This window comes from Aotus nancymaae, unplaced genomic scaffold (genome assembly GCF_030222135.1).
Source record: "Aotus nancymaae isolate 86718 unplaced genomic scaffold, 86718_ANA_hifiasm-v0.15.2.pri h1tg000062l, whole genome shotgun sequence".
In the NCBI taxonomy this organism is placed as follows: Eukaryota; Metazoa; Chordata; class Mammalia; order Primates; family Aotidae; genus Aotus; species Aotus nancymaae.
In genome coordinates, this window is record NW_026988476.1 from 26189005 (window position 1) to 26203080 (window position 14076).

A 14076-nucleotide genomic window follows, 5' to 3' on the forward strand; every position below is an offset into this window, starting at 1 on the left:
TAACTAGTTCATTTAAAAATATTTCTCAAGTGTATCTCTGGGGTCTATTAGAATAGTGCTAGTTGAATTGAGCCAGCTCTAATATGGCCTCTGCAGAATACTCATTTGCTTATTTATAATCTGCTTCTTTCCAAAAAGATTTGAAGAGTCTGACTTTATAAAATAGGAAACCAATAATTACTTGTACATCACTCTCAAATTAAGTTCCTGGAGGTGATGTGAATTTCATTACAGCCAGAGTCTGTGTTGCAGCCCTTTCCTTTTGTGGAGTGTTTAGTGGGCAATTCCTTTATGACCATTCCTGTCTTTTCCCTTATTCCCTCTAACTTTTATGTTTAAAACTTGAAAAATCTGCAGATAGATGAACTCTTTCCTCCATTTCTAGGTACAATGGTGCTTTACCCAATGGCGATAGAGGACGGAGGAAAAGTAGATTTGCCCTCTACAAGCGGCCCAAGGCGAATGGCGTCAAACCCAGCACGGTCCATGTGATTTCCACGCCCCAGGCGTCCAAGGTAGGTGGGTCTGGCAGGGTTGGGAGGGTGCTGATAAACAGTGACTCACAGATATTCCTTGTCTGCCGCTCTTTTTCCTTTAGTCTTGTTTTCAGGTTGGACAGTCTCTCAGACCATTTGAGGCTGGATAATGCTTTGTTGTGAGGGGCCATGCTGTGCATTATAGGGTTTTTAGCAGCTTCCCTGGCCTTGACTCGCTAAATGCCAGTAGCACCCCCCCGATTCTTGTTCCCCACAGTTGTTAACCACCTAAAATGTCATTGCAGCCTGTCTCCTGGGGAGGGCTGGGCAGGTAAAGTCTGCCCTGTTAGGAAGCACTGCTTTAGGATACAAAGCAGCTAGCATTTATTAATGTGGAATAGATGTAGTTGAAGCATGATGTTCTTTATCCTAAAGAGTTTTTGTTTTAAATCTGGATATAGACCTCATGATTTATTTTCCTTCTGTTAATTGAGTATAGTAGGTGGTTTTACATAACCTATATGTACATGGAATTAAATTTGTGTGGCTCTTAGAAGGATGAAAAGTACGCAAGACGAAGTGATAAAAGAAGCCAACTATACATATTTTTTTCTTGTAATTTTGAAGTGAGTAAAATGCTAATTAAAAAAACTGGTTATTTTGTTTTCTGATCTTTAAGTTGAGGAAAAAATCTGAGTTTTAATTCTAGTTGGTATAGGTTACATAGTAGATTTATTACAGTGTTTAAATAAGTGCTTTAATATATACTAATATAGTCTTATTTTATATAAAATTATGTTTACATGAAGCCTTTCATATGGGGCTATTGGCTGTACCTGTTTATCATGAGATTGGACCATCTGGAGTATAAATGAGAGTCTTGATTTCCATTTTAACTAAAAACCTACTTTTGGAAGAAAAAGGAATGGCTTCATGGAAGCACATGTGATATTTATATGCAACATAAACATAGATCACCTTTGTTAATGTTTTTATTTTAAAAAGCTCCTATTTCTGAAGGAGTGCCATGGAAAGAATTTGTTAGGAGGTGCTGCTTAAAATGATTTTGTATTAATGAGGGGATGAGTAGATAAGAAAACACCAAGGAGACAAGAAAGTTTAATTTTCGTAGATACGCCAAAGTTAGAAAAAGAGAAATAAACTAAAGATTTTTTGGCAGGAAGGACATTTTATAAACAAAAACAATCCCGTTTTACAAAGATTCTGAGGACAGGAGGAGGTAAAATAGCAACAGAATCTTAAGAGGTCAAAAAAATAGGAGAAACATTTTATACTCCAAAAATATTTGGTGAAGAATGATACCAAAACACATGTTTTAAAGCATGTGATAAGTGCCAGAAATGTTCTGGTATTATAGATGTGGTCCTTACAAGTTTGTCTGTTGACATTTTTTTTTCCTTCTCTTTTAAAAAAAATCTTAGGTTCATTTTAATACAATGGCTGACATTTTAAAAAATTTACAGAAATCTTGCTTTGATTAATCAGGCTTGTGCTGTGATAGAATATGAACATTTGAAACTGTTGAGAGAAAAGTGTCTCTTCCTCAGTCTTTACCCACTGCTGTCTCCTCCCATGTTAGCCTTTTATGTTTTACCTTTATTCCTAGATTTTACTTCAAGTTTAATTAGATTTTTATCTTTTAATAATTGTCATCTAAATCTGTGTTTAAAAATATTATCCACAGTACTAAGAGTAGGGCAGATTGGGTTTTGTTCTTGACCCTCTATATTTTATAATCTGGGAAAAATATATTCTCAGGGCCTCAGTTTATTCATTAGAAACTGAGTAAATTGGCTTCAGGCAGGAGCTCTGTTGAATTAGACAAGATACTTTGATTATAACCATAGAAATTATTCTGGCTAAGATAAAACAGACAAAAGTAAGAGAAATAATAATTTAGGCTAGCTCTCAGAATCCAGGAAAAGTTGAGTAACCAGGTTTTGAGAGAGAGGAGAGCTGGAGTATCAACAAGAGTGAACATGGGTATTTTTTCAGGAGTGTTAGTTAGATAGTGAGTGTACTTCAGCCACCTTCTGTCTTTTTAAAGCTTTTACATTTTCAAGAGAGAGAATCTGATAGGCCTACACTGGGTCACTGAACTGTGTCCAAGGAGTTGGGCAAACTAAGACCAGACATGTTTATTGTGAGCAGATCAACCAGCCCATGTTGCCTCTCAAACTCTCATCCTGGCCAGCTGTGCCCAGCCACTCCTGCTGCTAGGTTTGCTCTGTTGCCACCCTCCACCTTGGAGCGCCAGCCAGCTGTGAACTCAGCTCTTTACATATTTAACCTTTTCTTCAGATACCCCTCCCACTTCCTGGCTTTAACTGAATCTGATTTTCAACGAATAAACTCCTTTATTATTTTTTCCATCTCTTCCAGTTTGTGGAACGTATTTCAGTGACTCAGAATCGACCCGAGTCTCTCCCTGACCCCTGTAGCACCCGTGGTTCATAGTACTTTAACTCTCAGTTTCTTTTCCACTTTTCCCACTAATACAGTGCCCTTTACAGCCTGTTGTCACTTGGAAATGAGAATTATGTCTAGTTCATTCTGTTTCTCGGCATACTTCCCTGTCTGTTATCATCAAGACATCCAGTCCATTAGCCTCTGTTTGCCCAGTGTTTGGCCCATGTGGCCTGTCCAGGTATGTCTTAATTTCCACTCAAGATTCTCTTTCTCTGGGCTCTTTTGGATCCCTCTTCCTGTGTCTGTGTCTCTGGCCCCTTCCTGACCCTGCCAGACTTTTTTTTTTTTTATCTTCATTGCTCACTCCATGCCCCTTAAGAATGCCGGTAAATGTCGTGGTACCTTGCAAAAACTGGCCTGAATTGACAGTGGTGTGTGTACCCTGATGTTTTTGATGCTGCAGAATTGGTAATGAAAGGTTCATCTTTGATTGGAGTTGTGAAAGTGGGACCTAGAAGGGTAAGTGTGGTTATCCATTGCTAGGATTTAAGCTGTTTGCCTTTTGGCTGTGTTGTTTCTTCCCTGCGCCACAATCATTCCCTCTGCCCACATTCTGGGGGCAGAACAGAGATATCCCTTTGCTGGTGGTCATGGCAATGGGGTAACAGGACCTCTTAGTTTTCCAGGCATGTCTATATCCAGGCTAAGTCAGACGAGGATGGCAAATGTGTGCTACTGTTGTGTAATCTCTATTTGTGTAATCTTTATTCATGTACATATTTGCTCTTAGAATAATACTCAGAGGTATTTCTCTGATTATGTAATGTGCTTTTTTTAAAAAAAATCAAAAGTCCTGTTTTACTTTTGGCCATTCTATTGCATAGGCATAGGACCTTTAGCAATTTATTCACCCATCCATTTATTCAACAAATATTTGTTCAGCACCTTCTGTGGCCAGGCATCATGCCAGGTGTTGGATATTCTGCCACGAACAAACACATCCGCATGGAGCTAAACATCTAGTGAGTAGCAAATGAGAAAGAATCAGAGGATACACATGCAGCTGCACATTGTGGAAAGGTCTAAGAGGACGGGCACAGAGTTTAGACTGGTTTGAGGGAAGGACCTCTAAAAAAGCAGTGGGAGAGCTGCGAGCTGGAGAGGAGAGAGGAGTTGACCAAAAGAGCAGAGATCCAGGGGGCTTGTGGGCCTGCCTAGAAAATTTGGGTTTTTATATCAGGGGAAATATTGAAGGGTGTGAAGCAGAGGGAATGGCACATGACTGAGAATTCAAGTCAATGTATGTGTTCATTTACCTTTTTTATGATATGGGACAACTGTTTTGCTCTTAACCAGCAAATAGTATGATGGTGGTGGTGGTGACGGTGCAGATGCTGGTGCCTGATAGGAAATACTTTCTAGCTTCATGTTTTAAATTTAGCAACATTACTATGGAAAAGTATTCATCATGGTTTTCCCTTTTTAGATTATGCTTTATTGAAATGTCCTTTTTTGGGTATTTTTACTTTTAAAAGTAACTGAAAATCACTTTACTCTAGCTGGCCTATTTACCGAATGGAAAATATTAGTGGTCTTTGATAGTTTAGAGAAACATTGGGGACATTTAGTGTCATTGCTGCATCCAGGGTTGCTTGCTCTTTACCCCATTTGGGCTGGTATGGCTCTATTGGTTGATAAATTATTGATACACTTTCTTATCAGTTGATGAATAATAAAACAGTAAGCATGAGAAGTGGTAAAAGTAGCAATCCAATTTTCAACGTAAACTCATTCGCCTCAGCTGGTTGTGTAGGATGTTGTGGGATCCACTTGGGAAGTGCTTACTGACTGTCTGCCGAGCCTTTGTCTCCTGGCAGTGAGTGGTGTTGATCTCCAGCACGTTCATGATGGACCTGGGGCCTTGGTGCTTTGGGAGAGCCATCAGCTTATCATCAGCCTTAGACTTTCTCGTTGCTCCTGCTTTTAGATAGATCTTTCTTTGGTTTATTTCATTGTTACTTCATTATAACTCTTGAATTAGTTATGTGTGGTGTTTGATACTTGTAAGTTCAAAAATTAATTTGTTGAGTATTGTATTTTAAATAAAGAGGCAACAGAGTTTTGGGTAAGTTTTCTCTTTTTAGATGTCATAAACAAGAATATTTTGAATATCTGAGAGAAGAAAAAATAAATAACAGTAATAAAATGCAGCTAAGACTATCTTTAATACTATGCAGGAATAAAAACCTGAAACAAATGATTTGTAAGTCTAGAATCAAAAACAGTTTATTTCAACAAAAAATGTAAACATAAATCAGTCTCCAAAAAATTGAAATAACAACATCCAAAAACATTTTATCTGAGAATTTTGACAAGGCAAAGAAAAAAAAAATTTCTGAAGTATCAGTATAATATACTGTATAGCTTAAAATAATTTTCTGATGCACAGTATTTATTAGGACTTCAAAAATTGTTTTTATGTGAATGTAGCATAGAAGTTTAGGTTTATGGTCCTGATTGTTGCAAAACATATATCTACTGAGATGCAAAAACACATTTTGGAGAAGTTATAAATCAGGGCAGTAAAATTTCAGTCATTATTGACAGAGCTCCAACAATTTCACATAGAAGTGTTTTAATAATTTACTTAAAATGCAATATTCAAGACTTCAAAGATAGTGTGATGGTTTTTATTGATTTTATGGAGCTGGAAGGAAGAACATCTGAAATATATTAAACTTTATTAGTTGTACTCAAGAAAAATGGTTTCAATGAGAAATATTTACATGAAAACCTTAGGAATTTTTTACAGATGTTGCAAGTATAGTGCTAGGGAGAAAAAGCCTCAACTGAAATTCTGGAAAACTTTTCAGGTGTTTTCATTTGATGTTGTCTCACTTACATTTCCTTATCTCTGGTTGATGCAATAAGATAAACCAAGTAAACCACTTACCTTGTTTTTTGGAAATTCTGTGTTATATCAAATAAAGACTAGAGAAGTAAATAACATATCTTAGACCTTGGAATTTAGGTAACTGTTTGGACCTTTAATGGGCAGCCAGAGATGAGAATATTCATGTTAATGGACATTGTTAAAATAGCATTTGGGCATTTTTTTTTTTTTTTTTTTTTTTTTAGCAATTTGGCTCTATTACATGATATACAAACCAATGTGAATATTTTCCATGGTTTTAGAAAAAAGAAAAAATTTAATTATTAAAATGGACAGATTTGTTTGATGAATACTAAGTGATTGAACATATAAACCAAATACAGGAAACTGTGATGGAGAAGAAGATATTAGAGAAACAAACAAATTTGAAATGAAACAGAATATTAATTCCAAAGGAATAACTATTATTGTCTGGCAAATTAAAGAAAATACACTTATTTGATGACAAATCTGAGGAGTACAATTAAATTTCAGTAACATCCTTTTAATTTATTGATTCTAAGAACTTGGCTAATTGTTGTTTTCAAAGCAACATAGATTGAAGGCAAACAAAATTTTGTATAATTAAGCCAGAAATAAAACAGAATAGTCCAATAAATAAGGGATTTTCATAAAGCTTGGATGGTAATAGAAACAGTGAATATAAAAATCTCAGTGTTATTAGGGCTGGAAAAAGATAGAATTTAACTGATACTAGTTCAAGGTAATGGAAGATTTACTATGAGCAGTTTTATTTTATGTGAAAATCTGTATATATTAAGACTTGATTCACCCATTGTCCTTAGATTGACTGGGGTAAATTATCAGAAGAACTTGATTTCTTACATCAATCATAGCTTATACATTGCTTAGCTTGTGACAGATACATCAAATAAAAAGATCATACCAGTAATTTGTAACAATTAACAGATGACTTGAAAATTATTAACAAGATTTGATGAATGATTGCCATTATAACTTACTTCACCTGGGATACAGTTTCATAATATGTGTAGTTCATATTATTTAGAGAATAAATGGAATATTTTTAAATTATTTATGCGCCTAATTTTTAAATTAAAAGGCTGGTTGTTAAATATCACTCTTGGGATGAATAACTTTAATAAATATATCTGTGATTAGGTCATTATCTTATTTTACATTTTACATAGAGTGAGTTTTAGATGAAGAATTGGCTGTTACTAACCCTCTATTACATTTCTATAAATTTTGACTAATTGGTACTTTTCTGTAAAATTTGACTGATCAATATTTATGTTTTTATATAGTTTTTTTTTTTTTTTGGTAGTTCTGTCATTGCAAATAATCTAAGTATAGTAATTTGTAAGCTGTTCTTTTTCCTTCTTATTTTTGGTTTAGTTTTTTACTTCTGTCACTCAAAAAGCAAACATTAGACTCTTATTTAAATACATTTTCTTTCAAATCACCTAAGTAAAATGTTGAGCTTTTTGCTGCTGTGTTTGAACCAGGCAGTCTTACTTTCACTGACTTAAGATCTGAAGCAGCATAATTACTTATCATCATTTCTTTATACAAAAGTAGGAGGAGGAGAGATTTGGAGCATGAGAGGGACTGTAAGTCTTTAAAGTAGGTTTTAACATATAGTATGTTTAAAATTAAAATTTGAGTTATGACTTGCAGTGTCCACTGTAAATACTTCAAGAAAGTAGAAGAATTGATTAATTGTATCACATTTTTATTAGTTTCAGCAATTAATGTAGTTTAACAGTAACTTTTTGTTTTCTGTAATCTTTTTTCTATTATATGTAGTTTCGTCTTTTCAAGCACCAACAACTAATTTTGTGTGTATGTATTGCTATTTAACATAAATTGCTGCTTTGCTGTGTCATCTGGGCAGAATTATTCATTGTTTTCTAGCAAAATGGACATTTGTCTCTTGTTTTCCTGCATTTATTATATAGTTGGCAGAATAATTTTTGCCCCATTCTCCCAAGATGTTAATCACTGGAACCTGTGAATATATTACCTTACATGGCAAAAAGGATTTTGGAGGTGGAATTAAGGTCATGAGACTTAAAATAGGGAGATTATTCTGGATTATCTGGGTGGGCCCATTGTAATCACAGGGGTCCTTAATAGTGAAAGGAGAAGGGAGAAGACTCATGGGATGTGAGGGAAGAAGGAGCAGGGAGATTTGGAGCATGAGAGGGACTCCACCTGCTGCTTCTGGATTTGAAGATGGAGAGGGTACTATGAGCCAAGGAGTGCAGGTGGCTTCTAGAAACTGAGAACAGCCCTGGCAGCTGGCCAGCAAGGAAACAAGGGCTTCAGCCCTGTAATCACATGGCACTCAATCCTTCCAGGAACCTGAAGGTCCCTGAAAACAGATTCTTCCCTAGAACCTCCATAAAGAGATGCTGCCCTGTCAAGCCCCTTGATTTTGGCCTTGTGAGACTCAGGCGGAGAAATCAGCCAAGCCTGCTGGACTTCTGGCAAACAGATCTGTGAGATAATAAATTAGTGTTGTTTTTAGCTGCTAAGTTTTGTGGTAATTTGTTATAACCGCAAGAGAAAACTTATAGATTCTGTTTTATGGAAAATTAAATACAAAATACCTCGCATTACTGAGCAGCTCTTAATCTTGTGTTGGGGGAAATGAAAGGATGAGGAAGAGATGAAAGAATTGAGAGACAGGGAACAAGCTTTTTTGTTTGTTTGTTTGTTTTTAAATTCTTTTGGATGCAGAGCATTAGAGCAGGAAAGCTTGACTGTAGCACTCAGTAACTTAATTATGTGTATAATTATCTGCATTACTGATATACAGTAATTATAATTTTGACTTGATGCACGTATTAGTTGAAAAAATAATTTAATTTGTGTTGTCCTTAGAGCATAATTTTATTAGAGTTGCTTTTAATGTGTTATGTGGAAGAATAGTTGTATCTGCATTTATAATTATGCTTCTACTCAAACTTATTTGAATTATGACTCTGATTCAGGCACTTGCAATGCATCTTTTCAAGAGAAAGAGAATCTTTTGCTGCAACTTAATAATTAACAAACATGCAGCATTAAAATTGGAAGGAACTTTATTCAAACTGACTGCTCATTTTAAAGTTCAGAGAAGCTCAGTATCTTGACCTGAGTCACTAAGCCAGGTGTGCTATCCAAGACCCAAGAATGTTGGTCTGTTGCTGCAGAAAGCAGTTGGAAAATGTTCTGAAGGATCAGACCAGAGCTGGGTTTTGCTCCTCATTTTCCCCATCCCTATAGTGTGAATTGGGAAGTTTATTCATTTCCAAGCCCGAATACTGCAGCCCTAAAATAAGTGAATACAATATTTGCCAGTAAAAATGGAAGTTGCTTTGTAGACTTACAAGGTGGTATTTGTACCTTATATAAGTATCACTGTTAGGATAAGCTGTCAGTCTAAAATCAGGTGCTCTGTAGAAAGAACCTTTTCTACAAAAGCAATAAAGATAGAGGCTTGACTTTTAAGTAGTTTGGTTGCAGGGTAGTTATGACTGCCTGTAGTAGAGTGTGTATCAGAATAAGTTCTGTATAGCTGAAAAGAAGTCACAGACTGCGAAGCGGGGCGGCGGGGTCATGGAGGTGCTGTTGGCTGACTTGGAATGGTTGTGGCCTGTTTTGTTACACCATTTGCTTTTCACATTAAAGTGCATGATTGGTCTTAACTCTTCTGCAAACGTACTTTATCCTCTTTGAAGTCCTCCTGTTGCTGACTGATTCACAGAGTTACCTATTTATAAGCTCTTTATTGCTCTACCCATGTTCCAGGGGAGCATGAATGAGTGGCCTCAGGAAGCTTTGGTTTTGTTTTACTGAAGTTAAAGGTAATGGAGGGTAGGCTAGGTTTGGGAGCTCTCAAATGGGCAGCTCATTCCTAATTCACATGTGCTCATTCTGCTGCCAGGTGAGCCCTGCAGGGCTGCCCCGCTCTTCTCCTCTGTGCTTCCAGGTGGCCACATTTTCTTTCACCTCTGGACCTTTGCAGGGGGTATTATCATTGCCTAGGATGTGCTTCAGCCTGGTTTAGCCTGCACTCTCAGTATTCTACAAAAGTTGGCCCAGCTGCTGTTTCTTCTTTGGATGTCTCCCCTCACTTCCAGCCTCAGTGAGAAGTCTTTGTGAACTCCTAGAGTGCCTCTTGTAAATCCCCACAAGTGTTCTGACGCTGTGTTGGAGTTGGCTGGCTTCTCGTGTCTTCCTGGATGGCAGGCTCCTTGAAAGCAGGTACTGTCTTTCATTTCTATACTCCCATTGCCAAGCACACTTTGTAAAATGAGTGGCCAAATAGTGTGACCTGCTTTGGGACAGCCACTGGTTCTAATGGGTCAGTAACTAATGGATTGGTGTTCTCCAAACACTCAGGCACACACAAAGATTGGTTTATGTATCAGGTATGTTTGGTAAATTTTGTTCAGGTTGGTCTGGAATCTTGGGATTATATTATGAGCATTGCTTTCTATCACTTTTTCTATCTCTTATGACATTTCCCTGTATCATTAAATGACCATTGAAAACTTGTGTTTTTAGCCACTGCTAAGTATTTTATTATGTTAATGTATTCAGTGTATTAACATTAAAATTTATTTCACCCTTCTGTTTCTAAATTTTTCTATTATAAATAACATCATGTAAAATGATGCTATTTATAAACTTGTGTGTGTCTCTGGTCTCTTTTGTTTCTGATTTCAGGTGTAGCATTTGTTTTTGAGAGTTTTTTTTTTTGAGACGGAGTTTCGCTCGTTACCCAGGCTGGAGTGCAATAGCGCGATCTCAGCTCACCGCAACCTCTGCCTCCTGGGTTCAGGCAATTCTCCTGCCTCAGCCTCCTGAGTAGCTGGGATTACAGGCACTCACCACCATGCCCAGCTAATTTTTTGTATTTTTAGTAGAGACGGGGTTTCACCATGTTGACCAGGATGGTCTCGATCTCTTGACCTCGTGATCCACCCGCCTCGGCCTCCCAAAGTGCTGGGATGTTTTTGAGAGTTTTAAGATGTAGTAGTTGATTTTTTTTTATTATTATGAAAAGCAGAACTGAGTGAAAGTGTGAGCTTTCAAATGTAGACTTTCTGAATGTTTAGTTCCACTGTTTAATATCTGTGGGCTCTCGGACAGAAAACACCTTTTTGTGGCTCACCTTTCACTTTATAAAATAGGGATTTAGGCCAGGCGCAATGGCTCAGGCCTGTAATCACAGCACTTTGGGAGGCTAAGGTGGATGGATCACCTGAGGTCAAGAGTTTGAGACCAGCCCAACCAATATGATGAAACCCCATCTCTACTAAAAATACAAAAATTAGCCAGACATGGTGGCCTGCGTCTGTAGTCCTAGCTACTTGGGAGGCCGAGACAGGAGACAGGTTGATCCCAGTCGGCGGAGGTTGCAGTGAGTCAAGATCGCGCCGCTGCGCTCCATCCTAGGAGACAGAATGAAACTCTGTCTCAAAAAATAAATAAATAAAACAGGGATTTATATCAGTTGAGGCCAGGTTACTGCACAGTAACAACTCTCAAATCAGTTGGTTGACAGCAACAAAACATATCTACTACTCAGTTTTTGTCCATGGTGGGTTAACTTGGGAACTGTGTTCATTGTGAAAATTCAGGAACCTACGCCAGTGGAGGTTCCATCTTGATGTATACATCAAAGATCATGTAAGACGAGGTAAGGAAGAGAACACAGCTCTTCACGCTTCTGCCTGGAAGTGATGTGCTTTCGTTGCACTGGCCAAAGCAAGTTTCCTGGCTCTGTGCCTGAGTTCACAGGTTGGGAATGTGTATCCTTAAGTCCCTGCTGTTAGTAATAAAATCTGCCTCCAGCTAGTGACTCAGGATGGGAAACACCTGGAATGCATCATATGCCTACTACACGGTAGCAGTTGATTAATGTTAGCTAATATTAGTGCTGGTTTCTCTGGGAAGTATTAATGACCTGTTATGAGAAGTTATACATAGGTGTAGGATATGATGAAACCTAACATCCATACTTACTTATTGGCAGTTTAATTAGACAAAAAACTTAGCTAAAATACATTGATAGATTAAAAATTAAAACTGCATTTTCATAATTTGAATATAGATTTCCTCTATAAACTTTACAATTTAAATGTATCTTTTTTTTCTTTTTAAATCACAGCAATGAAGGCTTAACAATGAACAGTTTCTAAATTGGTTGAATACACTAACTTTGAAAGCCAGTGTCTTTTCTCACAGGGGAATATACTTATCAATTACAACATTTTGATAAGGCATTCTTATGTGAAAATGCATCTGACCTCAGTCAGTTTTGCATTCTCTAGTCTGCTAACATTAGTTTTGTTTCTTGCATTTTGAACAAAGGAATTGTGTATTTTTTTCAAATTAGAGTTGGACCTCTAAATTGAGGTTTCACATGAATAGTTAGATTTTTAAAAATCTCTTCAAGTCGTTCTGTGGTACTTGATTGAAACCAGTTCATCAGCATTTCTTCCCCCAACATTAAAAATATTGTTTTACTCTAGTGTCACAAATCTAAGAATGTCATTTCTAAAAATTTCTAAATAGCATTGATAATTAAGTCTTAGGTAGAATGAATGTTAAATTTGGTTCTCTTAAAATGCAGAAGAATGAGAATTCTGATAAACAGATCTTAGCCAGCATTTTTAAGAAGATTTTCTTTAAAGTACACAGATCATACATGTAGAATTTGGTGAATTTTCATAAAGTGAACACACCCAGGTCTACAGTACCCAAATCAAGTAACAGGACATTATCAATACCCTCAAAGACCCCCGTGCTCCAAGTTACTCCCCCACCCCCATCCTGCACAAACATCACAGATTAGTTTTGGTACTTTATACAATGGGATTTATAGTATATATTTTTTGTTGCTGACTAATTTCATGTATTATATTTGTGAGTGAAATAACCTCTTGGATATAATAACTGTTCATTGCTATGTAATATTCCATTTTATGAATATTCATTCTGTTAGCCAATATGTTTTAACATTTTGATAACACTAAAACCTGTTACGTTTTTATAAATTATTACAGGTATTTTTAAAAGTCATCTATCTTACTTTAGGATGTAAAGTCAAAAGTATGGAAGTCAGTAAAAGCTACCAGTGGTCACATTTACAACTTGCAGCAATTTGAATTCTAGTTATTTGTTGCATAAGTGAAAATATATCCTCACTTAGAAAATTGGTTAATCTGCTAAAACAGGAATGATTTTATAGAATTGAATATTTGGAGGGAACTCTAATTTTATGGTAAACTTTGGATTTTATGGTGTATTGCTTTCATATGGTAGGGGACATATATCTTTGTTAAAGCTGGGAGCCTGCACACAAATCTCCCTCAGTTTTCCCATTTGTGAGATACGGAGGCAGCCTGATGTGGGAGGTAGGAAGAACCTCATTGGAATCTTGGCTCTTCTCTTTGTGAGCTATGTGACCAAGACAAGCCCTTTGAGTGTAATAGCTTTTCAGAGTTGCTGGTGAAGATTAGGCAGAATGTGCAGAACACCCGTCTCCTGGCCAGGGCAGGGAAACTGGTGACTGACCTTTTAGTTACCTTACTAGGAAGTTGTAAAGATGTGATGGAATCATATGATATTTTGAAAGTTACTCTGTATATCCACATTACATACTGAACCACCAACATAAACATAATTAGTGAATTGAGAAGACTTTAGAAGCATTCCTCTTTTTAGGTGAATAGATGCTCATCCTTATTGTTCACGTAGCTGGATTTCAGTATTTAAAATATAAGCAAATCTTAAATATTTAATCCCTTAATTGCATACTAAAAAACTAACACCCTTTAAACTTTATTCTGAAAGGTGAGTGACAGCCCCTGAGGTCACCTCTTGATATCTGTGGTGTGCTTTAGTGTGCACTTTCCCTGACTTGCACTGGACTTGGTCCTGGTGAGTCTCTGTTCCCAGCAGATTGTGAGGTCCTTGACAGGTGGACCCACTCTTATAAGGCAGGTACCCAGAGAACAAAGATCACACAACTGATAGAATGAACGAGCAACACCCAGCTATGATTTTTAGAATCTGTTGCTTTTTAGTCCATTTACATAGTTTGATGAAGTGCAAAGCAGTTTAATAACTTGGCCAGAGACAGATGAAAGCTTTTCTCATTAAATACCTGATATTAGTGTTACAGAGAGTTAAATTGGTTGAAATATTTCCTTATTTGTGAAAGTTAATCTTTACCTTACACCTGAGTGGAATCCT

At 36.8% G+C, this 14076-nt stretch overlaps 1 protein-coding gene across 1 annotated transcript in view; it reads left to right on the forward strand.

Annotated features, from left to right (window-relative positions):
• The window catches only part of PELI2 (pellino E3 ubiquitin protein ligase family member 2), a 177793-nt gene that overhangs the window by 60012 nt on the left and 103705 nt on the right, over positions 1-14076 (forward strand). Inside the window, exon 2 of the mRNA XM_021670828.2 lies at positions 386-515. Coding sequence (XP_021526503.1) covers positions 386-515 — 130 coding nt within the window. The remainder of the gene's footprint in view (positions 1-385; positions 516-14076) is intronic.